The sequence below is a fragment of the Lissotriton helveticus genome, chromosome 5_1, assembly GCF_964261635.1.
Source record: "Lissotriton helveticus chromosome 5_1, aLisHel1.1, whole genome shotgun sequence".
NCBI lineage: Eukaryota > Metazoa > Chordata > Amphibia > Caudata > Salamandridae > Lissotriton > Lissotriton helveticus.
The window spans coordinates 1,603,025,137-1,603,052,911 of record NC_136065.1 but is presented as its reverse complement, the minus strand read 5'-3'; the positions used below and the strand labels follow the sequence as shown (position 1 = coordinate 1,603,052,911).

The 27,775-nt window shown below is 45.7% G+C and overlaps 1 protein-coding gene across 2 annotated transcripts in view; it reads right to left on the bottom strand.

Annotated features, from left to right (window-relative positions):
- Nucleotides 1-27,775, bottom strand: part of LOC144753731 (cytosolic phospholipase A2 gamma-like) — a 928,534-nt gene that overhangs the window by 536,768 nt on the left and 363,991 nt on the right. For both annotated transcript variants that reach the window (XM_078641315.1, XM_078641316.1), the window contains exon 6: nucleotides 11,224-11,422. In XM_078641315.1, coding sequence (XP_078497441.1) covers nucleotides 11,224-11,422 — 199 coding nt within the window. The remainder of the gene's footprint in view (nucleotides 1-11,223; nucleotides 11,423-27,775) is intronic.

Below are 27,775 nucleotides of genomic sequence, written 5' to 3'. Positions count from 1 at the left end.
CTACCTTCTCCTGAGGGAGTCTGCATACCCCCTCTCTGGTGTCTATTTCAATGCCTAGGAAAGTTAGCCTTGTGGTTGGTCCCTCCCTTTTCTCTGTGGCTAACGGCACGCCCAGAGATTTGGCCAGATGCTGGAAGCCCAGCAGGGCCTTCTTGCATGCAAGGGAACCCTGTGGTCCCAGAAAAAAAAATCCTCCAAGTAATGCACCACCTCAACAGTTGTCACTGATGTTAGAAATTGCTGCATTACCCACTCTAGAAACCTGCTGAATGTTTCAAACACCGCGCACGCGATGGAACACCCCATTGGCATGCAGAGGTCAATGAAATATTCCCCTTCAAAGGTGAACCCCAGGAAACTAGTGTCATCAGGGTGTACCGTCAGGAGGCAGAAGGCTGCCTTGATGTCTGATTTAGCCATCAACGCACCCTCCCCTAGCCCCTGTAACTTCTGGATTGCCATATCAAAGGTGGTGTAGCGCACTGTGCACAGCTCTGGGTCCAGTTTGTCATTGACTGACAACCCTGGTGGGCTTGACAAGTTGTGGATCAAACAGAATTTCCCTTTCTCATACTAGGTCAGGCCTCGGCAACTGTTGAAAGGGACCCGCCACCCTTCGCAAAGATACTTCCTTTGTGATTTTCTGCCTAGCCACCTCTAGGTTTTGGAGCACTGAGCGTTGGTTGCGCGGTGGATCCGTGGACGGGATAGCCCAGGATGGGATGCGAAAGCCGGAACTAAAGCCATTATGTAGAAACTGAGCCTCTGGTAACTTGTCATACTTTCTAAGGAGGTGTGTCAGGACGTGAAGCTGGATGGGTGTTGGTAAGCACCTAGAGTGCTTGGGCGGGGCGTCCCTTGGCTTGGGTTTGGGTGTGGGAGTGCTGCTCTTTTGGTCTACCCAACTTCTTGTAGCATCTAATCTCCGGGTGTGCCATAACGCCAAAGAAGGAACAGCAGTGTTTAAACTTACAGGCTGTGACTCGGTTGCACTCGTTCTTGTTGAACTGCCAGCAGGCCAGTTTCTTATCTTCAGACCCCCTGTCTCCTCGAAAGGGCTGACTCGTCTTGGTCACAGGTATTGTTGAGTAAAACACCGTGTGCCATATGCTAATCTCACGCTGGTCCCAAGCTACATCAGGATGAACAGCCTTCATTTGCCTGAATTTGTTGTCATATTGGAGCCACCCTGTCCCTGAGAAGTCTGACGCCGCCGCATGGGTCATAGACATGTAATTGATTAATTGGGCTTCCAGTGGGGTAACTTTCTACCATAATCGCAGCGTAGATGGCGAACCCTGTGATCCAATTCTTGATCGACCAATCTACCCATACTCTTTTCTGCTTCAGCTCTCCCTCCTTCCCAGTCCTGCTTTTGACCGGGACCACCCCGGCGTTTATGAGATCAAACACATCCACATACTCTCCCTTGAATATTATTTCCTTGGTCTCCACTGGCACGTGCCACGTGATCCTCGCCAAGGGGGCTAATGCCAAAGATGCCGACCCACAGATCAGTGGGCTGTAGGCTAGTGTTGGCTGCCCTGGGACTATTGACTCTGCGGCCATAGGGGATGCTATTGAGGGGACCATTGACCCTGCTGCGCTATTACTATGCGCTTGCCCTTGCGATGTTGCTGCCACCACCACAGGAGATTGAGCCACACCCCCTGACTGGACCCACACCTGTGTTATACCACTGCCCTGATGTGCTACCACCGGTGGAGCGGCTTGCGCAGCGATAGGCGTCTGGGGCACCGCATCCGCTGTGACTGGTAACCCCCCTGTCTGCGGGACATTATTTAATGCTGTGGTGCCTTTCAGTGCAATGGGCCCACCAGCCGGGCCCACTGAGGGCAAGTTCATCGGTTGCGCCCTGTCAGCCACCAAGACTGTTTTGTCTATCACCCCTGCCTCACCTGAGATAGAAGTACTGAGAAAGGGGGGGTCCCAGTAAGAATAAACAATTTCAAAAAGTTAAATAATCATAAAAGAGAAGTCAATTACCCTGCATTGTTATTTATTCACAGTGTAGGTATGTTTGAATTGTCATTGATTTAAATACAAAATCACAGATACTTTGTAGTGCCCCGGGGGGGGGGGGGGGGGGGTGATACAGTGCAAGGAAGTGTGGGTAAAGGATGGTGACAATGTAAAACGGCCAATCGGCCTCACTGTACTATATATTAAAGTCCAATGGTGGACGCAAAGAAAAGACTGTGGGTTCAATACATCATTTCATATTCATCATGCTCCACATATTACAATAAATGTACAAGTCATGGGGTGAAGCTGATAAAACTTTATAAGTTGTCGACGTTTCGACCCTCTACTGGTTGCAGGTATTAGTTGGGACCTTGCATCGGGGTCTTCATCAGGACGGGGGTGGGGGCAGGCAACCAGGAGGTTGCTCGTCTCCAAGATGGATGGGGTTGAGGACGCTCTCAAAATAGAAGAATTTTACCGGGTCGTGTAATGTTGATGTAGGGCGTCCTCGCCATTCCTCAACGCAAGGTAGCGTTTGGACTGATTCATTCTGTTCACGACGGCGAATTTCTGAGACGGTTTGTCCACGCACGGCGGGACGTTTACAAGTGGCCTGACCCCTGACAAATTGAATCGCATTCCTTGCTTCATTTCATTATCTGCATGCTGTGCTGCACTGTATCTGTTCAGTGTCTGTCATCATAGGGGACAGCGCGAGTATCAGATATGTTTGCCTCTGCATCTTTAACTAGGAGCATAAATGTAGGTTTCTGTGGCAATTTCCCTATAAGCAGATGTGCACTTTCCTTCAAATAGCACAACCTCCATCCTACCCTCTTCCCACACTGGTGAGGGGATGCGTCACCCATCCAGTTAGCCAGAACCATGTATAGAACATTGATAAAAGCATGCAGTTGAAACAGTGGTGGTAGCACCAAAGAACCTAACGCAAGGCGTATGAAGTGAGTGCCAAATAAAGATGGGATTATAAAAAGAGGAAGAGAAAATATTATAGTAAAGCTAGAGAAGAGGGATCAGTACACCAGAAAGTTGTATCTTGGTAAATAGCAGGAGAGTAGATGAGAGATTCGAGGGTGAAACACCACAGTGGTAGATAGGACAGGGGATATCCAACAGATAAAGAAAGGAATAATTTGTAGGGGTCAGCCTAAAAGCCAGCAGATCTACCTCGAGTGAACAAGGGTGTCCGGGGAATGATCATGGCTCAAGTGGGGCACCCAATGTATAAGTGATAGTTGGTGTGGAACGAAACTGAGGTCCGAAAAGTCTAGACAGAGATGTGAGTGAGAATCTTTCATTATGCCATGACATTTGACCCTTTCTCTGCAGTTTCTGCCACAATCAGAGTTCAGCATACACACAGCAGGAATCAGGTCTGTGGTCCTACAATTGGCAGAAGGAATCCCCCAATTGGATAGCTATTCAAGATCTGCCGGTGGTGATGATGGTCTATACCTTGGCGAATGGTGCTCAGATGGGGAGGCACACGCTATGTAATGGCAGATGAATTTATTGGCCTGTTGTGGAGTAGTGAAAACATGATCCTTGCCCCAATACTATATACAAAGGCAAGCAGGATAGAGCATTGCATGTGGAATGTTCGCCTGTTTTTGCTTGACTGGTGTGAATTTCTAACATGCCTCTTGAACCACAATGGTAAAATCTGGGTTTAGGGCCACAGTATTGCCTTTGAACTACAACGTGGGCTTCTTCCATACTAGTCAGAGGGCGGTGTTTCTGTCACGGTAGTTCAACATTCTGGCTATGATAGGTCTTGGAGCAGCACCAGGCAGCAGCAGAGCAGCAGAAGCACAATGAGCATGCTCTATAATGAGCATTTTAGAGAAAGGTTCTGTACCAAAGAGTGTGGTCAGCAAGTGTTCTATAAACTCTTCCATTATGTCGGTGTTGGTGGACTCTGGGTCACCCATGATGCGTAAGTTGTTTCGGCAACACTGTGCTTCTAAATATTCTGTGCTCAAGTGTGGATGTGCTTTGTATCTCAGTTATGTAACCATCTTGCTTTTCCACATTATGTGTAGTGGAGTACATCCTGGTGCACATGGTGTTTATTTTCGATTCAATGGATTTGAGGCTCTACTGCATAGTAACTAGCAATGTTTTCATGTCTGCTGTTATCGTGGACTCTTCATGAGTTGGATCATCCATGCTTGTTTGATCCATGGTGCTTCCAAGTGTACGAGTGGATCTGTGCAATTTAACCTTTACTTTTGTCTGCCAGCCATCTGTGTTCCCCAAAGTTAAGCCCACGCTTCAGCAGGAAGAAATACCTTAACTGGTTCCCCCACCACCCTTTAGTCTTGTGAGGCTCAGGGGCATGCCCCCCGCCCTCTCTGCTAGCCCTTGGACTGACCTGGAGTTAGAGGTTGAGACAGCACCCACACATGGACCAAGACCTGCGACTAACCATCGGTATTACAGGAGTCTCCTCAACACATCACCGGGCAAGTCTTAAGAGAGCAGTCTGGGCAGCATGGCTGGGGCATGAGCAAAGAAGGAATGGTCCCTCAAAGAAATGGTCGGGAAGACAGGCAACTCAGGGTCAGAGGATATGCCCTTGTCATGCAAAGCGGAATCCCGGGTGGGGTCAGACGAGGGAGAGGGCGCGATCACTAAAGCATATATGGAATCATTGTTCACCTCTCTACGCGCAGATCTGCAGATGATAAAAGCAGAAATTGCCTCTGATCTCTGATCTGAGGTAGATGAAGTGGGAGAAAGAGTGGCCAAGCTTGAGGACAGGCAGTCGAGTCAAGAGTCAATTGGAGGAGGTAGCTTGGCTCCAGCAAGAAATGTTGAGGTTTAAAGACCAGCAGTTAGACCTTCAAGTGCACAATGAGGACCTTTGGAACAGATTGAGGCGGAAACACATAAGAATTTGAGGCTTGCCATCCAAAGCAGAGGGCCCTAACCTGCGTGAGTATGTCATGGATCTCCTTCACCATGTTTCAGGCCTCCCAGAGACTTCTCCCCTGCAACTGGGCACAGGGTGGGCCCCGAGAGATCAGGTAAAGGACCCCAAGCAAACATTCTGGTGTGAGTCCATGATTTTCAGGTCAAAAGGGATATTCTAAAGAAGGCCAGGGACACACAAGTAGTTAATTTCAAAGGCCACACTCCGACCTTTTTACAGGACCTCTCGCGAATCACCCTGCAGAAGCGCAGAGATTTCTGCCCGTCACAGAGAATCTGAGGAAGGCCAAGACTCCTTATGCCTGGGGTCACCCCTTCTGAATCTTCTTCATGTATGAGGGGATGCTTCACTAGATTCGATCTCTCCAATAGGCCTGTGCTCTCCCACATCTTGATGCCCCGAAAGACTCTGGGGATCTGCCCGTATCCCCTAAGCATCAGCGGACGGCTTGACAGAGGGTGACAGGCAACCGCTGTGGGCCTAGACCACATTCTGAAACTATTAATAAGTAGAGACAAGCAGTGTTGCAGGCTCTTTCGTCCGAGTCCACCACCCCAACAACTCCATGATACAGCAGCGAGCTTGCCTCATACCAATTCATCGGGATTGATGCACTCAAACACTCAGTTGTTGCCCTTCTCTCTGTTAAAAATTTCCTTTACGGTTCTCAAAGGGATCTTTCTGTCTTTTATCTCTTCTTCTCCTTCGCACAACCCAGCACATTGCTGGTTGGCACCCATCCCAAAATGTTCACACGAAAACACGCTAGATGGGTCTGGCGACAGCAGCACAACTTTTATGAGCAACAGGCAGAAGTACAGGTAACACCAACAAAATGCATAATATTGGCATAGTGAGCCTTAATGTCCGAGGCCTTCACAGTCCAGTAATGCGCAAGGACATCTTATCATACTTAGAACACACTGGGGGGGGGGCATTTGCTTACTGCAGAAAACCCATCTGCTCACTAGTCACACCCATCGCATGCGCTCCCCGAAGTTCCCCAGACAATACTGGACCTCAGATTCATCCCAGAAGAATGGGGTAGCTATCCTCATTGCCCAGAGCTTCCAAAGAAAGGTGATCGAGACCATTGCCGAACACAAACGTAGAGATCTAGGGCTTAGAATCCAATGGGGCTGCACACAGTTTACAGTAGCATCTATATATGCTCCGAATGAGCACCAGGAACGCTTCTTACTAAACTACCATGCGCTTGCACTGGCCACGCCTGACCAGGGGTAGTAATTGAGGGAGACTTGAACCTAGTAATGAACGCAGACTTAGACCATCTCTAGACAACGCACAACACAAGCTGGGACACTCTCACAGATGGGACAGCACTGGCTTGCAAACAGCACACTCAATGATGTATGGTGGCACACACACCCTTCTACCAGGGGCTATACGTACTACTCGGCATCTCACAAGACTTATGCCCGATTCAACCACTTCCTATTCACAGTCACCTTGGTGGGATGCGTGGCTGATGCCACGATGGAGCTGTGCTCTCCCTCCGATCATGCCCTGATCACTGAACCTGGGTGCCGCCCAACCACACCAGTCATGTTGGCATCTCGGAGACGCACTGCTTCACTCCAACCAGATAACACAGGCAATCTTGAAAACTCTTAGAGACTATCACTCCAATTATGAAGATGAGGGTTTGCACCCAGCCTCTCTATGGGAAGCGTTAAAATTGGTTACACGAGGGGAGCTAATAGCCCTATCAGCAGGCGATAATAAGCTTAGAAAGGAGCATAGGAAGGAGATAAAGACAACAGTAGCAGAATTGGATTCCATACACAAACGCACCGGTGCCTCACGGATGTAGCGAGACGTAGAGCGGAAACAGCTAATCTTTTGTAGGCTAGACCTCGATAAAGCCGAGTCTGGCTTCCCCTACAGCACAACTGTTTTCTTAGTGGCAATCGTTCGGGCCGCATGCTCGCTCACAAACTGAGGCAAAGAGAGTTCTCACAGTTGATCCCAGCAATTAGAGCCCCGTCCAGGACACTAGTCCACACGGACTCTGAGATTGCCAAGGCTTTCAGTGTGTTTTACTTCAAACTCTGCTCAGAGGGAGATTCCCCCAGCAGAGACATAGCGGCCTACTTCCAAGGTGTGCAGCTGACTACATTACCGGTAGATGCAGCTGCCCAGATCGATCACCCTATTCAAGTGGACGAGGTAATTGCAGCCATAGCATGCCTTAAAGATGCTAAATCTCCAGGCCCAGATGGCTTCACCCATCTGTTCTATAAGAAAATTTGATCCTCATCCCCATACTAACGCAGCACTTTAACTCATTTATTGACACTGGGGTATAGCCTGACTCTTTCACAGAAGCCTCCATATTGGTAATCCTAAAACCCTCAAAATATCCTCTGGACTGCGCGTCCTATTGGCTGATTTCACTGCTCAACGAGGATGACAAAATTTTCACTGGTATCATGGCCGCGCGCATTAATCCATACATGGCGGGCCTTACTGACACGGACCAAGCCGAGTTCATCCCAAAGACACAATGTGGGGACAATACGAAGTGCCTCATTCATCTCACAGATCTCATTGCCCGTTTCCGACGGGAGGCACTCCTACTGCCCGTTGACGCAGAGAAGGCCTTCGATAGGGTCTATTGGCCATTCTTAATGGAGAAGCTCCACCGGCTCAGTTTTGGGTACAGGTTTCTTGGCTGGTTAAGATGCATATACAAAACACTTAGCGCATCGGTCAGGGTTAACAGGTATTCCTCCGGGCTCTTTCCAATTTGCAGGGGAACCAGACAAGGATGTCCTCTTTTTCCTCTACTGTTTGCTCTGTATATGGAGCCCATAGCTCGGAGAGTCAGAGATAATCTCAGGATATCCAGAATCCATCTTGGGGCAGACACTCATACTACGCCGACGATGTGATTCTATGGCTGACAAACTCGGCAACCTCATTAGAGGCACTAGTGGGCAAGTTCTACTGCTTTAGCGACGTCTCGGATTTTAAGGTCAATCTTCATAAATCGCATATCTTAAATCTGTTCACTTCCCCTGTCTCGGAGAAAGCCCTGGTAAAACAATTCCCATTGTCCTGAACCAGCCATCACATACCGTACCCAGGAATTTTCCTGGGGCACACTCCGGCTAACCCTCTAGCAGCTAATTACACTCCACTCCTGGAACACACTAACAAAACTCTAGCAACATGGACAGGTTTGGGTCTCTCATGGGCAGGCCACATTGTGGTAGTCAAGATGATGATTCTGCCACGCATAAATTACTTCTTTCAAACTATTTCTTTAGGCCACCCAACCATATTGAGAAGCCTTCAGCAAACTATAAATTGCTTTGTCTGTGGCAGGAAGCAACCGCGTCTCATTTAGTTTCTTGCAAATTACAAGAATGAAACCTGAAGGGGGGATGGGTGTCCCAATGATATTACGGTATTTCCAAGCTTCGCAATTACGCTTCATCCTGGAGTGGAACCATCCACTTTCAGAGAAGCACTGGACGTTCATGGATCAAGCAATAGCAGTTAATAACATTTGGCATGAAATTTGGCTCCCACACAAACATAGGGCATGGGCTCTGTATTCTTCTCCTGTCACGGTGACAACTCTAAAGGTCTGGTACACAACGGCGATCCGACACGGATTGACCACCTTCCCCTCCCGATAACTCCTCTAGTCGACATCCCGGACTTCCTGCAGGGTTGTAAGTCAGAGCCTTTTCAGCTGTGGCATGCCACTGGTTGTACAAGAGTGGGCTCTCTTTTTGACCTCGAGGGTATTATCTCTTTTGATCAGCTTCAGCTGGACTATGTCATTCCGGCTTAGAACTACTATATGTATCAGCAAGCCTGTCACTGGGTAACCTCTCCTGAGGTAAGACCAGGGCCTTGTGATGGCTAACACAGCTCGTCACTAAGGACGACGATAGACACCTCATGTCAGAACTTTACAAGTTCCTCTCCTCCGACACCTTGCCCACAAAAACCAAGGGACAGTTAAGATGAGAGGACGAATTGGGCAGGCACCTTACAGGCAAAGAGTGGCAATATATCTTTTACAGAGCACATCACACAGCTCAAGACATTTCAGGGGCGGAAGCTGCATATAAGGTGGCAGTGTATTGGTATCTAACTCCGGCCCGACTTAATCCCTGGAACAAGGGAAGCTCAGCCTACTGTTGGCGGGGTTGCAGTCAGACTGGCTCCCTAGTGCACCTACTTTGGTACTGCCCCAAGTTAGTGAGATACTGGGATATAATACTACAAGACATAAACAACGCCTTTGACACGGACTTCCTACGATTCCCGGCATACCTCCAGTTAGGCCTTCCGAACCGCCTGACCTTCCTTTGCGCTCCATGAAAGGAAGGCAGATAGCCGTAGCACTGAAAGCTGCGCATCTAGACCTACTAGGTAACTGCGGTTCTGAGATAGTCCCGGACCACTCTGCTTAGCTCAGACGGCTGAGGGCGGCGTTGGGCATGGAACGATTATCGCTGGTGGCAGACAGCAAAGCAGATGTTTTGCAGGAACTTTGGGCTCCTTTTATAAGTATTCTTAGTAAGGAGTTCAGGTAAGTTACATGCCTGTAGCTCTTACAGATTTTACGTCTCACTGGTACAGACCAGCATCATAAGCCACCGGAAACTATGGGCATGACGTAGCCCCCACGAAGCTTAGACACAGGTCTAACATAGGGTGCGGAGGGGAATGGGTGGGTGGGAGGTTGGTACTGTCTCTTTCTTTCCTTCTTTCCACTGTTCTTTCCTATGTGGCTCGTTGCCAGATTATAAATTCATGATGTCCTTTGCTAAGAATAGCACGAGACAAGGCTCCGGACGATTAAGATTAGAAAGCAAATTTCTTGAGGAGCAGCCTAATGTTGTCATTTAGCTGTGTCAATTTCATAAGACCGTTACTCTCAGTGCTGGCTACTGGTGATGTATCGCTGCAAGTTTTCGATGCTGGGCTTTGATATAAACAAACAAAAAGAGTTATTCCCTAAAAAAGAAATGCTGTCCTAAGCTGCAAATCAATAACACCAATATTTGTATTTAATGGGAAGCTGAAACCCACTCCAAGAATTGAGACTAATTTTAAATAAGAAAGCTACTGCTTACTGTTGGTAAATGTAGTTGGTCATATGAGGTGAATTAAGGTACAGCCATACCAAAGGAAAAAATAGATTTGCCCTGGATAATATGCATTAGGGCAATATTCGGTGTTGTGCATCTGGAAAGTACTAGGTGATATACAGTTAATTAGTACTGAGATATGTACGCTTTGGCGGTCCAGGCTGATGCACAGAATTAGACACTTTTATCTCATGGTAGATGGTGATGTGCAATAGGGAGATCATCCCAATTTGCAACAGGTCGGCTCAAAGATCATCGATCGGCATAGCACATTCACCCCAACAATCGACGCATGACTCCATGAATCGACATATAGGAGAAATACAGTCCTTTAAGCATTAGGGGCCGGGGGCCTCATTTATGAGGCCTTGCGTGAGTTTTGCGCTTTGATGCGTCACTTTTTGTGACGCATCGGCGGCGTAAAACATGCCTCCTGATGCGTACTATTTACAAAGTGACGCATCTAAGCAGATGCGTCACTTTGTAAACCCCTGCGCTACATTATACCTGCGTCAGGTATAATGTATGCAGAGGGGCGTTCACCCGCAAAAAGCCTCGTAATAGTGACGCAGTGAAATCTATGAGATTTCACTGCGTCACTTTTAGGATGCTGTTGCGTCAAAATCTTGCGCCTGCCTCACAGCAGGCGTAAGACTGACGCAAGCCCTTTCACATGGGGCTTTCCCCATGTGAAAGGAAGCATTGCTGAAGTTGCGTCACTTTTGTGACACACTCCAGCAATGCGTCACTTTTGCGCCTACAGATACGTCAGAAATACTGACGTATCTGTAACTCCTTGCGACATGATGCGTCATATTATAAATATGACGCATCAATCATGTCGCAGGGAGAGCGCAGTGAAAAGTGACGCATCACTGTTTTCTCGCAGCGATGCGTCACTTTTCGTAAATGAGGCCCCAGGTTCTTTCACTGCAAGAGAACTAGAAAACATAGGTGCACATTTTCTTACAGAATGCATGTAGCAATCATTCACTACAGCCTTCGGCATAATACATGACCTACACAGGCTACATGAAATGCATTGAAGTTATCTATATCTGTTATTGTAGGAGAACAGACTGATCAATGTAAAAAAAAAAATCAGAACTAGAAATTAAATCATTATAGAGACCAAGAATTACTTACTTCTTTTATCATATATTTGCCAATGAGATAACTCCAAAGGGTTGTCAGGGAGCATACTCCCTGTTCGTGCGCATTTTCTATTTTTTCCCATACACTCAGACGATTTCGGGAAGGCTTTTTGATGTAATCTATCAGCTTGCTTTCACATTTCTTTACATTTTTGGACCAATTTATGTCTTCATATACTGAAGACATGCACCTGTGAAAATAAAAGAAGAAGCGATAATTTTGGTCATCTACTTAACTCAACTTAAAATACCGTCCCGGCCAAGCACATACCAGGAGAATGCGTGGGCAGCAGATGAATGCAAAATTAAATCAACACTCCATTTAAAATGAAAGTATATTTTGTTATGCTAGCGAACATACTGGGGACGGGAAGGAATCAGTCTTCAAGACCAGAACGACTGTTTTCAAGCACTTCTAAACACACAAAAACACATTTTTTGATAAAAGGTAAAGGCCTTTTAGTTCTTTTCTTTGATCGTGGCTTTTTGGGCCATACTGGGTATATGGCAAGGGTTGATATGTTGGATGTATTGAGTTTGGCTACTTTCAGGGTTATATGAACGAAGAGGTTCTCAGCCCACCCAGCTCCAAAAGCAGGAGTCCTGGGGCAGCACACAATACTTATAGAGTTGTATGTTTCATCAGACCATTAACTGCTAGAATAATTAATGAGATTCTCCATTCAAATAATCTTTATTTCGGCCATGGACCTTAAAAGATACAAACATACAATCAATAAAAACAGCATTATGACTATGTACATCAGCATTGGAATAAAAATACTCAAATATCATAAAAGCTAAGAACATAGTTAAAAAGAGAGTAAAAAAGTTAAAAAGGATACAAGAAGTACAAGTAATAAGCAAACGGGAAGCATGTATCACACCTCAGGATGGACTAAGCACAGAAGTGTCAGCGGGAAGTATTATTAATAAATGACCATCGTCTGCGCCACATAGCGAACAAGAAACGGGAAACTGACAATACAACAGGCGGAGAGGTGTCACATTTTAATATTCTAAATGTCTGATGATACTGTTTGAACCCCAAGTTTCTACAGAGTTGGATGAGCCAACGCTACCTAAGAGACTTATAACATGGGCAGAAGAAAAAAACATGGGACTCAGTCTCCTCCTGTACACCACACGCTGGACATTCTAGGAGCTTAGAATGGGACCATTTATGAGAAAAAACCTTAAGTGGTAGTGTACCGTGTCTAAATTGTACAAAGAGTTTCCTCGCTCCACTTGGTAAGATCTCGTCCAAAAATGGCTCTAATTTATACTCCTCTTTAATACTAAGAAACTCTGTTGTTAAAAGACCCAACGTAGAGTTACTGAGGATATCTGCCATCTGTTGATTGAGATAGAGTTTCACCAAGTCAGCGCGTGACATCTCTGCACAGGCAACTTCAGGGTTGCTCCATAGGTCCAGATTACCTAGCCTCTTACTCTCACTTTTTATATAGGCAAACCACTGGAGTTTTTCAGTCCCAGGGAGTCCCATGAGTTCTTTAGCTTCAGATCTAAAATGCTTCAGTTCTGGAGTTACCCACAGTCTGAGCCAGTATATTAAAGGGCGTAGGCCAATTTCTTCATCTATTGGTCTAATTCCTAGATCCATTCTCAAAGGGGTAAGGGGAGTACAAACCGGGAGAGCCAATAAAGATCTCAAGAAACAATTTTCTGCCTTGAGAATATATTCAGTCGAGCAGTGTCCCCAAGGTTCCGCCCCATATATTATAGCTCCCCTAGCTTGTGCTTTGTACATTTCCAAAATGGAGGCAACTGGTTTAGAGGTAGATTCCCTGTGCAATTTTAGGACACCTCCAGTAGTCTGTACCAACCTAAGTTTGGCCTTGGCAATCTGGGGACCCCACTCCATATTATCTGTGAGGGTGACACCCAATTATTCAAATACAGTTACCCTTTCCAGATTAATGCCATTTAAAGAAGGGTTGGGACGGGTGGTGTTTGGTTGGTTACAGATCATATACTTTGTCTTTTGTGTGTTGATCCCCAACCCCTTGTTCTTATTAAAGCTGTCAAAGGGGCACGTTGTTTTCCCATGGGGGATTTTGACAATAGAAGGGTGTCGTCAGCAAACATTATTCCCACTACCTGTTCATTTCATATTTTCGGGGCATCGATGTCTTTGACCCCCATAAGGTGGGCAATTAAGGCATTGACGAAAAGACAGAAAAGGGTGGGGGGCCAGCACACACCCCTGTCTCACTCCTCTATTAACCGAAAACCTAGGTGTCAAAACACTCCTTTTGCCACTCCTAACTTGGGCACAATTTTGTGAGTGAAGTCTCCTGATATTATCAATGAGGTAGGTGGGGATCCCCATGTCCCCCAATGCCACCCACAGGATGCCCCGAGATACCAGATCGAAAGCCGTCTTAAGGTCAACAAAAATTAAGTCGAGGCTTCCATGCTCTACTTTCACCGTTTTCCAATACAAAAATTGCAATCTAAGAATCTAAGAAGTTGGTCTACGGTGGATGTTTTTTCCCTAAATCCAGCTTGATATGGGCTCAATATCTCAAATTCCTCCATCCAGGTCTGAAGCCGATCGAGGATAATCCGCGCGAAAAGCTTTTGGCTGACGTCAATCAAACTAATCGGACGATAGTTTGCAGGGATTAATGGAGAGCCCTTTTTAAACACTGGTACAATATCAGCCCACAGCCAGGTTTTAGGTATAGGGGAGCCCTGGAGTATGGCATTAAACATCAGGCAGAAGTATGGAATCCACACTGCTGGTTGATCCCTAAAGAGATCTCCGGGGATTTTATCAAGAACAGGTGCTTTGCCTGCCGGGAGTCTCTTAATCGCACCTTCCACCTCCAACAATGTTATCATTGTACCTACATCAGTTTTAATTCTGGGCAGTGTGGGAGCATTTTCAGGACTATATGAAAAGTCGATATGTTCTTTCTGGGAGATTGTCTGCGATATGGAAGTAACCACTTCGGTCGAATACATCGCCCGAAAATGTTCCATCCACTTCCCAGGCGCAATATTCGGCTCGTCTGCCACTTGACCATATCCACTGCCAGTTCTCACTATTGCCCAGAATTCCCGCATATTCCTATTCCATAGAGCACTTTTTATACTGTCCCATTTACTATTTTCCCAGAGCTGTCTAGCCTCTGTAATAACCTGCTTATACTCCTGCCTCCTGAGTTTTATTTGTCTCCTGTCAGGGGCTTTGATTGAATCATTTAATAGAGACTTTGCCTTCTTACACTTATGATCAAACCACGATTAGGTCTTCTGCTACGACCTGGATTTAGTCACTATTGGATTAAGTAAGTCTGCCAGATCAGTCTCGCGTGTAATTTATAGATTTTATTTAACATCACTTCCTGTCCTTGCTCAATGAAACCACTTATCTCCACAAAGAACTTATGAACAACTAAATATAAGGCACTCATTTTATCTGGAGATTGTTTTATCATAGGCCATTTAAGTCTTCTTCTGTCATTAGAGAGAAGCAATACACTTTCCTTACTAGTTTTTTTTCCTGGGGGTAATGCCTATCTCAGGAAGTCTTAAATTTAAGACCAGAGCATTATGGTTGCTGTTATGGCGTAAAAAAATCTCAAAATCAATGACCCAAGACCATGTCCTTGTCTCTACCAAGATATAATCTAACCGGGAGGACTGGCCAAAGCGATTAAACGTGGCTTTCCCTTCCCGATCTGAATGGGCACATCCATTACAGGCTCTCAAAGAATGGGCCATAGTTATAGAATTCAATTGGAGAGCCAGCACCAGACTTTAGTAGGAGCGATCTGAAGCTCTGGGATAGACCATTGCTCATCTTCTTCATTGGTAAGTGAAATTCCAATGCCAGGTAAGGGCTTGTATTGACAATTAACATCTCCTGCAATGATCAGTCTACTCTCACTAGAGATAGTAGAGATAAAAGTATTCAGCAGGGCCAAAGTAGGGGATTCTTTCCCCAACCTAACAGGGCGAGAATAGACATTAATAAAAGTCACCCTTAGTTTGGACGGGAACTTAAGTGTGACACATTGAAGATCTATAGTTGGAGTATTTAATTGTGTCACTGTACAACCCAATTGCGAGGCAACCAATATGAATAATCCCCCGTAAGGTCTACCCCTATCTTATTTCTAAGATCTAGCTGTGATTCCTTCTGGCCGTGCTTAAATTCGGGGATTCCAGCCAAAATAATTAGATATGGGGCCGCCGCTGGGGGTAAGTTTATTGTTGGAAGGGATAATATCTGAGTTTCTCCTGTTAAGAGGCCACCACCTCCATTCCCATCAGTGGGTATGTTGCCCGTTACATCATTACTAATTTAGTTTGCCCCTGTGAGCTGGCTTTGCATTTGGGCCTCACTCCCTAAATAAGGATTAAGTTCTGTCAGACCCTGGTGTCCTAATTGAGCTTGCCCTCTGATAAAGGAGTACTCTTTTCTACAGCTTTGATATTATATACTGCCTTATTACAATTAGCTTGGTCTAGAGGCAGGGTGGTTTCTGTATTTAATTGAATTAGCCGGGTCACAGGTGAATTCTGGTGAATCTGGGGCCTCGTATTTTGACATCTAGATGGTGTACTAGGGATGACATTCTGTTGGGAAATTGCCTGTGCTTTACCCACACTAGCTGCTAACTTTTGAATATAGTCAAGAATAGGAGCAACCTCTTCCTTCACAATGGTTCTACATTGGGTAAGAAGATCTAATAGCAATGTTTGGGCCCAAGATGGATGAGGTTGGGCTAACAAGGAAGCAGGTTTATTATCCAAGGGTTTTTCTAACCCTCTGCCTTTTTTCCCTTGAGACCCCACTGTTCCCCTGCTTTCTTTTCCTAGCTTTCCTAGTCACGACAACAGTACCCTCTCGGCTGGTTTTTGTACTAAGTGCAGGAATTTGCACAGAATCATGTAAAGGGGCACTTTCATGTACAGTAGGTTCAGGGGAATTCACAACATTTGATTGAGTAGGTGATACCATGGGAGAAAAGTCAGGGCTAATAGATAATCGTCTTTCAGTAAGTTCGAATTCTGAGGTGACTACCCCAATCGCCTTCTGAAGCATTAATTCAATAGCTGTGGGCAAAGTTGGTGAGGGACTATTTGGCTGTAAACGGGACCGTTTTGCCACACATGCACGTTTCCCCTGGATGCGAGCGGGGACATTTGCAGTAGTCATCATATATAATCACCTTAGTCCCGGGAATCCAAGCCAAAAAGGATGGCCCAGCCCAGCCACCTCCGGTCAGTGACGGGCAAGGACGGGCCCGCCCTCGGCCCGGGCTTCGTCCGGCACCGCCCACGCATGACTGCGACGTGGGAGCTCCCTGCTCCTTTTAAGCACCTCCTGGCGCTTACAATTGCGGGGCGGCGTGCGCGCAGCGAGCGCTGCTGAGTAAAGGAGTTCGGCAGTGGCATTGGCGTTGCTTATGGCGGCAATGGAGTTGAGGCAGGTTGCAGCAGAGCGTCTGGCGTCTTGCACTGCCCAGCAGGCTGTCAGGTAAGTGTCCCCGCTTCCGATAGAGCTCCCGCTCCACCGAAGCTCACTGCTCCTTTTAAGCACCTCCTGGTGCTTACAATCGCGGTGTCGGCGTGCGCACCGCGAGCGCTGCCAGGTAATGGAGTCCGGCAGTGGCGTTGGCGTTTCTTATGGCGGCAATAAAGTTGAGGCAGTTTGCTGAAGAGCGTCTGGCGTCTTGCGCTGCCCAGCAGGCTGTCAGGTAAGTGTCCCCGCTTCCGATAGAGCTTGAGATTGAGCCATGAGATTCTACCCAGAGCTGTTTGTAAACCCCCAGGCTCTGAAGTAATAGGTGTGGAAACTATATGCTGGCCTTATTTTTAGAAGACACAAAATATTTGTGGTCCAATCTCCCTTCTGTGTCCCCTTTGAGTGGGACAGGATTCTTCCCTACGCTTGCTCAGTGTAGTATGGTGCTTGTATTAAACATGTATCAGTGTTACTTTGCGCATTCTGGAAGACACTTACCTTTATAGCCGTACTCAAATTCCAGAGAAGATAAGAATTTTACTTTCTTCTATCTATATAAGAGTATGAGAACGAATGAGATTAACCAAGAGAACTAGAGAATGAACCTAAAACGTGTTTGAAAGAAGATGAATGTGCGAATGCTGAAGGTATTGATAGTTTCATCTAAAAGACGCAAGAAAAGATTCATGTGTGGTATGTGAGTGGGTCTCCTCGTCAATTCATACTTCAGAGGAGGGACCCATATAACTCATTTCTGCAAAAAGGGTTTCCAAAATCTGAACCCCTGAGAATGGTTTCTAGCAGTGCATTTTGGCCCTGATGGTAAGATTCTGTTTAGATGTTTAGCTTCTTTACATCAATGACTTTGCTATACAGACTCATTTGAGCAAGGAATGGGCATTTTGCATCAACAGGGTCCTCAAAACCTGCCTGTGAAAAATAAGAGTTAAATCAATTCTTAGTGTGCAGGAGAGGAATCCCCTATCCTCTTCAAAATAGTACAATGTAATACCATGCCTGGAAGGCCTTATTCAGCAAGTTCATTACAGAATCATTAAAAAAATATATATATCTTTATTTTCTTTTTTTCTTTTTTCGGGTGTGCCAAACATACAGATAGCAATAAACATACACAAAGCAGGGATCAAATAGTTGCAGCATATTCAATAAGCAATGTCACACACACTGCTGAAACATTTGAGGTAATTCCGCTATCATGTATCAGAGTTATATGTTCTACATATATTGCATCTCGTACAGCTATCAATAGACATTTACTTTTATATCTATTGTAGTGACATGGTATATATTCTGTCCTGTTTTAATGCTGCATTTTGACCATTCATTCAGCCGGCATTTCACACGTTTTCCTGCACCGGATTGTCCTATTTGGAAGTACAGGATAAAGCAAAATATGATACAATTTATAACCAAACAATCAAACTAAACCATCATCAGATTATCACGCCTGGATCAGTGTATGTAAGGGGTATTTATTTATTTATTTTATGTTATTTGTCGAGCGCAACACTCATCCCAAGGGATATCAAGGCGCTAAGAACCACATTTCCTGGTAAGTCTGCAAGGCTGTAACTTAAAATTTAGGGAATAGGTGTGATTTTAATTTTTTTCGGAACTGAATGTAGTTAGAGGTGAGTCGTAGGTCTTGGAGGAGCTCATTCCACCTCTTGGCTCCTAAATAGGAGAATGATCGTCCTCCTGTCCTTACTTTCTTAATACACCTTGTTCTGGCGAAGGTTGATTGAAGCGACCGCAAACTCCTTGTGGGAACATAGAATTCAATCTTCTCCTGAAGTATTCTAGGGCCTGTTTTGTGAAGAGCTTTGTGAGTGTGGCTAAGTAGTTTGAATACTGCTCTTTGGCGCATCGGCAGCCAATGCAGTTTCTTCAAACACATTGAGGCAGAATCAAACTTCCCCTTATTGCAGACAAGTTTTGCAGCCGCATTCTGCAGCACCTGTAGTCGTGTAAATAGGTGCTCATTCATGCCTACAAATAGTGCATTCCCATAGTCCAACAGACTAACTAGCAAGGCTTGCGTCACAGATTGTCTGCAGTCCAATGGTATCCAGGGAAAAAGTCTGGCCAGAAGTTTCAAAATAGCAAAACCTTTGCCACAGAGGGACCGCACATGTTCCTTCATGGTCAGGGCGTCATCCATAATGATGCCCAGGTTTTTGGCGTGTTGTTTTGGAGTTGGTGCATTGCCCAGAGTGGGTGGCCACCAGGTAGCGTCCCACACTCGTTTGGTGCCACCAAACAATAGGATTTCAGATTTTCCTGCATTCAGCTTTAAGCAGTGCGTGTGCATCCATTGGGCCATCTCAGAGAGACAGTTGTGCAGCTTTGATTTAATAATTTCTGGTTTTTCACCATCAGTTGCGTGTCATCCGCGTTGGAGCAGATGCCAATGCCCCACTTCCTACCAATTTTGGCCAATGATGAAATATAGACATTGAATAGGGTGGGACTTAGTGAGGCCCCCTGCGGGACACCACAGCCGATGGGGCTGTCTTTGGATTGACGGAGATGCACTGATTGTGTTCGGTTGCTTAGGAATGAACGTAGCCAGCTCAGTGCATTAGAATAGATTCCTTTTTCGTAGAGGATATCCATCAGGCTATCATGAGAGACCGTGTTAAACGCTGCCGACAGGTCGAACAATATCAGAGCAACTCCCCTCCTTGGTCAGTGCATAATCTAACACTGTCCGACACTGCCAGCAGCGTTGCCTCTGTACTGTTGTTTGCTCTGAATCCTGTCTGAGATGGATCAAGAAGGTGATTTGTTTCCAAATACTTGGACAACTGCCCATTTACCAATTTCTCCAAGACCTTGGAAAGGTAGGGGAGCTGGGAAATGGGACGATAGTTTTCAGGATTGAGGACATCCGTTCCTGCTTTTTTTAAAAGGGGGATTACTGAGGCATGTTTCCATATATCGGGAAAAATTGCAGTTCTTAAGGAATTGTTGAAAAGCTGGGTAATCAGTGGGCAAATCGTTGGGGCAATCTGCATGAAAATGAAGTGGGGGCAAGGGTCTAACGGGGATCCAGATTTCACTGTGCTCATTGCCTTCAGGATCTCGTTGTCTGTGAGAGGTGTAAAGTTGCCCATAACTGATGTGGCTTCCGGATAGGGAGTTAAGGGAACCTTATTTATTGTATTTATTGGTAGATTGGTACCATTTCGGTGCAGCTGTGTCAAATTGTGTCAAATTGTGTCAAATTTGTTGTCCCATCTTCTGCAATGCCCAATGAGGTAGGCAGCTAGACTTCCCCTCTTATGGTGTTAGTGCATCGTGGAAGCTGTCCCCTCCTCCCTGTCTGCCCCTGACCCATCTAGAGCCTGAGGTGTTTTGTGTCTGAGTGCCTGTATCCCCTTCTCGTACACCAGCCTCTTGTGAGGGGATAATCCTGGTTTCCTCATTCATATGTGTCAGGTCCCCAAGGATAGTATCTTAAAACTGTGCTATTGGTTATTTGCGTAACCCAGCAAATTCCTCCCTGTGCAATGACGTGCTTTCTGCTTGTTTTTCCAGCTGGTGACAGCAGGGGGATTAGTGTGTTTCCATTGCTTAGTAATCAGTCTCTTTGCTACTATATGGCCCAGGTAAAAAAAAACTGGACGTGACCGTGTGTTTCTTTGATCTGGGGAAAAAATCTAGTATACATGCTTCTCACGTGAGCAATGTTGGCTCAGTACATGTTGCGAGTGCTGCGGTGATATCTTGCAAATATGTATGTAAGAAGTCGCAGGACTAAAGCATATGGAGGAGGTCCACGTCCTTCTGTAAACAGCGAGGGCATGCTGTAGTGTGTGAAAATAGTTGTTTAATTTGTCCCGGTATAGGTATGCTCTGTGTGGGATATATGTCTGTATAAGCCTAAATTTGGAGTTTCTCAGTATGTACGTGGGGTTTGCTAACACCATCTCCCATTCATGGTCCGTCCACTGTTGGCCCCTATCCATCTCCCACCTTAAACGAAGGGACGTCATGGGCTGTGTTGTGTGGGTGACTAGCGCCTCAGCCAGCTAGTGTACAATATGGAATCCTTTACCCATGAAATGTAGGTATTGTATCAGGAGGTGCATCTCCGGTTCTGAGGTGACGTCACCCCATGCCGCAGAGAGCGACCTTGTGATAGAGTTGTGTAATAGGAATTGCCCTGCTGCTAGGTTATAGTCTTCTGCCAGGGGCTCAAAAGGTATCAGGGGGCCTTCAGCCTAAAGGTCACCCAGTGTGCTTAGGTCTGCTGCGTGACATTAGAGGTGCCCATCTTACCCCTAGGTGTCCCCAAAAAACAGTGGGGCTTAAGTTATCATAGTCTTGGTGAGGTACAAGCCCCTCCTATAGCAGTGATGTGCTAGGGCAAGACAGGCGTGGTGATCGGGCGTTAGGGTGAAACAGGTGATATATCTGGGATTGGGACCATGGTGGCTGCAAGGTGGTCGTATCATCTAGGCCAAGGCCTGCAAACCACTTTGTCACCCATTGTAGTTGCGCTGCCTAATAATATAGTTCCATACAGGGCACCGCCAAGCCCCGCCTACTAATAGGGGCATGCAGCTTCCACAGTGCTATGCAGGGTTGGCCCTTGTTCCACATAAGTTCCCGGATCAGTTGTTCAAGATCACAGAACATTCTGGCCGGGAAATAGAGCAGGAAATTTGAAAAGTAATACAGCAATTTTGGAAGTCCCACTCTCTTAATTAGTGTGATCCTGCCCAACACATTCAGAGGAAGTGTCTTCCAGAACTGAATATGCACTCTAATTGCAGATATAGCCCTTATCAGGTTGCCCTCCAGGATATCAGCTGGGTTCCGGTATATGAAAATACCAAGATATCAAAATGTGTACTGGTACCAGCGGAGAGGACAATTATTCATGTGCACGTCTATTACAGGGGTTTCGTCCTGCTAGGGATACAAGCCCGATACTGCCCAGTTTACCCATAGACATGATACCCTTTTGAAATCCTGGAGTGCAACCACTATGATGGCGCTGATATCATGTAGGTCCATCAGGATATAAAGAGCCGGTGTGTGGACTGTCCCCCAACTGAATGCTCCAGTCTGCTCCCTCCCTACGGAGTCGTGTCACTAGTGGTTCCATGGCAAGAGAGAAAAGGAGTGGCAACAGAGGACAGCATTGCCTGGTACCTCTGTTTACCTGTATCCTGTCAGATATCATTCGGCCCGTCCGGACTTTAACCGAGGGCCGCGTGTACAGTAACATAACCATGTACAGAAATGTATCACCAGCCATGTCCCCGTAGCACCTCAAAATGATATGGCCATTCTAGAAAGTCAAAGGCCTTTTTCAGGTCTAAGACCAGACAACCGGAGCGGGTCCAAATGTCCATCACGTAGGGTTGCACCCTGAAGATTCTTCGTATATTAAGTGCTGTGCTTCTGGTCGGGACAAACCCATTTTGGTCCATGTGTACCAAGGTCCGTACCAAAGGAGCCAAGCATGCTGCTATTATAGACGCTAGGACCTTGTAGTCCGCATTAAGTAGCACCAGCGATCTATATGAGCACAGTACCGCCAGGTCTATGCCGGGCTTGGAGAGAGAAATCAGTAGCTCTTCATTTTGTGTGTCAGAGAGGGTGGAGTCCTCTATCGAGGTATCATTGATTCAGTTTAACATTCGCCAATGAACGTATACCTGCCCTGACTTCGTGCAGTAGAATAGGGTCTTCTAGTTCGAGTCTTTTCTCAGGCATAACCTGTGGAGGGACAAGGTCTTCTAAATACCTGCGGGTCAAGTGTAGCTGAAGTGGAAGACTTACAAAATGCAGTGTAATGCGCCGTCAATTCTCTGTGTATGTCCTGCTGCGAATATACTGGTGCGCCCTGCATAGAGCGGAGTGAGGTGATGGACGAAATGACATCATCTCATCAGATCGACCAGGCTAAGAGTTTGCCGGCCTTGTCACCTAAGTGGTGTGTACACACCGAGGGTGCCTCATAGCTAAAACAACAGTCTTTCTTACAGTCAGCGAGTTCCTCCCTGCCATCGAACCAATCACCTATCTGGTCTTTCCACTGCCCCCTCGCATGGGATGCGAGTCTCTTTTCCAGAGTTGTGAGTTCAACCTCCAACTGTTTATGCATACCAGCCTGAGTGCCCAGGCAATACCCTTGGATAAATACATTAAAGGCATCCCATTCCATCAATGGTGACGCAGCAGAACCTGTATTATTTATTTATTTATAAAGTTTTATATAGCGTAAACTTGATCCCGGAGGATATCAGAGCGCTTTACAAATATAGGGAAAGGTAAAAATCAAAAACATGAGTCTAACATGGGGAGTATAATAGGTCCTCAAAGTATTGTGTTACAGCCGGCCCGGAATGCCGCATCCAGCAATGTGTCCGGTTGTAAGCGCCATCTCTGGATCGGTGAAATGCTATTGGCCCAATCTAATTGTATTATATGAGGGTTATGGTCTGAATGGGTCCTCCCGAGGTCCTGGGGTTCCATGACAGCCTTTAGTAGGTCATCGGACACCATTATTCGATCAAGGTGGCCATGTAGCCCATGTGACCCAGAGAAGAATGAATATACTCTGTTATGTGGGTTTCTGTGTCTCCACTGTTACCTGCCACTGTGTAGCCCGGTTATTCAGTGACTTAATGGCGGCAGTTGTGGGTGCACCAGGGATACGTCCAGAATGCTGTTGTAATCCCCGCCCAAGATCATCTGGGTCCCATGCAAGGCAGCTCGCTTACTCGACAGAGTGTCTAAAAATGCGGCCTGTTCGCAATTGGGTGCATGTATGGACGCAAGTACAACAGGTCAGCCATCCAACCTTCCCCGTACAATAACATAACGGTTCTCTGTGTCAACAATAGAGTCTTCTGTTCGAATGGGGTGGCCTAACCAAAATTAATGCTCCCCTGGCATATGCTGAATAGTCTGTGGCATACAACAGTCCTCTCCATCTTCTCTCTGGGTGCTTCACTTCAGGCCCTGGCAAATGAATAGATTACGTTTCTATGGGATGGGCTATGAATGCTTCTCACATTCCATATGCATATTCTAACAGTTGCCATGGCACCAAATTATTAGCGGGTACGCAGCCTGCATGGGCTCCAGTGACCGTACTAATGTCCGGGACATGTATCTGATGAGAGAGTTGCTGCTGGCCAGTTATCTGCCTAATACTCCGTACGAGTTGAACCAGTGCGTGATAGATGGTAAAACTACACCAAATTACAGCTACTAATGCCAAAAGGGCGATAGTGCAACAAGCAATCGTCCAAACATTCAGAACAAATTACATTCTGTCTATGACAAGAGGGGATTCACACAAGCGGAGCGCATCTGCAATATAATAGACACATTGTCATGATGACTAAACAGTCCCCAAAGGAGAAGAAATAAATCAGGGCCTCAGGGTAATAAGCGCAAGCTGATTCCATTGGTTAAGCCGCACAGCATATAACATAGGCTCGTGCTACCTCAGACCCCGACTCCCCCACAGCCCACATCCAAAGACTGGGGGCCCGATGTAGGTAAATCTTTTTTACCACTTCTTAAATACCGATTCATACCGAATCGGTATTTAAGAAGTGGTAAAAAAGAGGAGGGCAGATGTAGGTAATTTCATTTTAAAAATTACCGAATCGGAAGGAATCGGTATTTACCGATTTGGTAAATACCGAACCGGTAATGCCCATTGATTCCTATGGGCATTGAAGCCCATAGGAATCAATGGGCATTACCGAATCGGTATTTACCAAATCGGTAAATACCGAATTTTGCAAGGGTGCAGGGGGTGTCACTTTGACACCCTCTGGCACCCCAATTACAGGCATGTGTGCCATGTGGCACACATACATGCCCTAAGGGCATGTCTGTGTGTCACATGGCACAGGTGTGCATGCATAGATGTGCATGCACACCTGGATTCGGTATTTAACCACCCATAACCACCCAATTGGATTGGGTGGTAAAATACCGACTCCTAAAGGCCTGTGGCACTGTTTGCAGTGCCACCTACATGTGAGATTTACCGATTCGGTAAATTTACCAATTCTGTAAAAAAGGTCCCCTACATCTCAATGACCCATTTACCGGTCGGTAACGGCCGAATACGGCCGTTACCGACCGGTAATGGCCACCTACATCGGGCTCTATATGTCTATGTTTGCCCAGTATAGCAGACCAATAGTGTAAAAATCAGCAACAGAGTGTTATTATACTTGCGTGGGATGTGGCGTGTTCCAGTCAATGCATATATCGAGTTCTATACAGAGTGCTAAATGATGCCATCCGCTGCCTGATGAATGACCTCTGGAAGGATATCTAGCACTTTTAGTCTTGAGTACTGGATTCAGTATGAATGAATGACAGTAATAATACAATATCGATTAAAATAATAAGACACAGATAATAAGTTATATAAACGATCAAATAATCACAGGATTTTGGATTCAGCACCTCAAAATAAGTGCACAATATAATGGCAGTATCATCATTTAAAAAGAAAATTCTCCTGGGAGGTTTGGCTAGTGGACCACTGTGGCTATGTTCATCCCCCATTTACTGGCCTTATGTCTGCAAAGCATCCTGAAAATGAGCAAGGGCCTTTTATTTCGGATATCACTCTGGATGTTGTAGAATCTTGGAGAATTCAAAATCATATGCTCCTCTCTGGGAGAACAGTGACAAACATATTCAGATGCGCTCTGTGGAAGTGAAAAGAGTCAGATGTGGTGCGGTCCTCAGAGGAGCTAGCGGTTGAGTAAGTAACCATGGAAGGGACAAGTTACCAGTTGGGCCTTTCGAGTAGTATTCTGAGAGCTGGGGTCGAGGTCCTTGAAAGAATTATATCAGCTACTCATACCGTTTTTGTTTTATAATATTTTTAAGGGTTGCATGATGAGATCTAACCTCGACAAGTGTTTGACTAATGATTCAAAGGACCACATTAATAGAGGCCAAAGAAATGTGCCAAGATCTTGTACACGCCCAAAGTTACTGATACTTCAGGTACCAGTAAATCCGAGGTGGGGAAAGTTTTCTCTTCTTTGTTATAAATTGTGTATGTCATTGTGGGTGGGAAGGTTACGTCCTAAGAAGACCAGAACTTAGGTTTAACTGAGACAAAATCCTAACTTTACGAATTTCAGAATTCACAAAGGGTATTTAGGAGTAGTAAAGTTAGGATTCTTAATTTTACTACTCCTAAATGCCCTTTTTGGATACCAAAAGTCATAACGTTAGGATTTTGTCTCAGATTACTTTTGTGAATTGGGCCCGATTATCTTTTCTGCCTTTATAGAAGATCCATACAACTATCAAGGACCTATCTACCACACTATATGTGAGTTAAAGTCATCCTTTTTGTCCTGATCACCCCCAATAATTTTTTACTTTTGCTGGTGGTTGCTGACTTTGATTGTGCACTGGGTTCTGCTAATCAGGCCCAAGGTCACTGCTCTGTTTAAAAGGTTTATGGTAATGAGGTGTAAATATAATTGGAACGATAACCTACCTATAAGCCCTTAGTATATGGAAGGTATGTAAGTTTAGAGACACAGAATATTTAATGTACTTAACTGTGTACGGCTGTGTGGCCTGCTGTCACTGTAAAAGTCAATCCTACAATGAAGGCTGCTTATAAAGTACAATTATATGCAATTTTGACTTTGGAATAAAAAGTACTTCCAAAGTCTTAATGTACCTATTTTATACATATAAGTAACCCCTACGGTCTACCCTATATGCCCCAGAGATTGAGTGCTGTGTAACTACAAGCAGGGATGATATAACATATGTTTTATATGCCCTGGTGACAGAAAAACTGCCAATTATTTTCCCCACTGTAGAACATTAGCTCCATAGGCTAACATAGGCAGGCTTTATTCAACTTTAATAAATCTAAATATTGAAAGGAGTTAGCTAAAATGATTCTTCAAAGTGTTTAAATAATAGCGAGAATAAATCCAAAACTTGCCAATGTTAGATTTATTATAAATATGACAGAAAAGAAGTTATAGTACTTGCTTTTCTGATGTGCCTAAATCCAGCTCTAGAGAAGCCTTTCCTTATTGGCCAGCCTTTAGAGACTCAGCCCAGCTGCTCTGATGAGGTATGAAGTGGCCTGAAAGGAAATAAAGAGAGACCTGGTGAGAGGCGATCTGCAAGCTGCAGAGCAAAAGGATGGAGGGGGGCTGTGTAGCTTAACTGGTCTTCAAAGAGTGAAGGCCACTTAACACAAGACTGAGACCCACCCCTTCTTCATGCAACCACAGCTAGATCTAGATTGGAGCCCTTGTAATTGAATTAGCAGAAGGGCTGAAAGTGGAATGTTTGGAAAGTCCGCTACACCTGTGGGTTGGTTTTGCCAGACCTTAAGAGATTTTGTCCAATTTGAATTCTGACAAACAGTGCTTTCAGGGAAAACATATGTCACCCTTTGGAGGAAGTTGTCATACCTGAGGGTGGCACCCTGTACCCCATTGGTCAGGGGTACCCCATCCTTTATTCAAGGAAGGTGCACACAGTTCCCCTGAGAAGTAATGTGAATATAGAAGAGTAATATTCCTTCCTCTCTCCCGGTGTGGTTGTTTTTGAGGGATCAAGGGCAGATGTCCCTTGTCGGAACTAGGGATGCCTCACACAATAGGTTGGTTGAACGGCTACTGTCATATCACCAGCCAATTGCCTCGTGTCATCATCGGCTTCCTGCTCCTACGTCAAGCCGGCGCTGCAATGCCTGACGGGTAGCACTGGGTGCTACACTTTTACGGAGATCTTTTGTTCCAAGCCGTTTGTATGAGTGGGTGTGAGGGGCCCAAGTTGTGAAGTAGTGAGCGTGAGGTGGGGTGTATTAAAAAAGGTTAGTATAGTCTACTCAAGTCCCTTTATTCATGTAGCTATCTACCTTAATTAAAAATGAGAGGGGTATGGGGACTCAGCCGAACTATGGGTGGGAGACCCGTTCAACCCTCATTAGTGCTACGGTCAACATGTTTTATGCCATAGTGGCAATTCGTCAGGA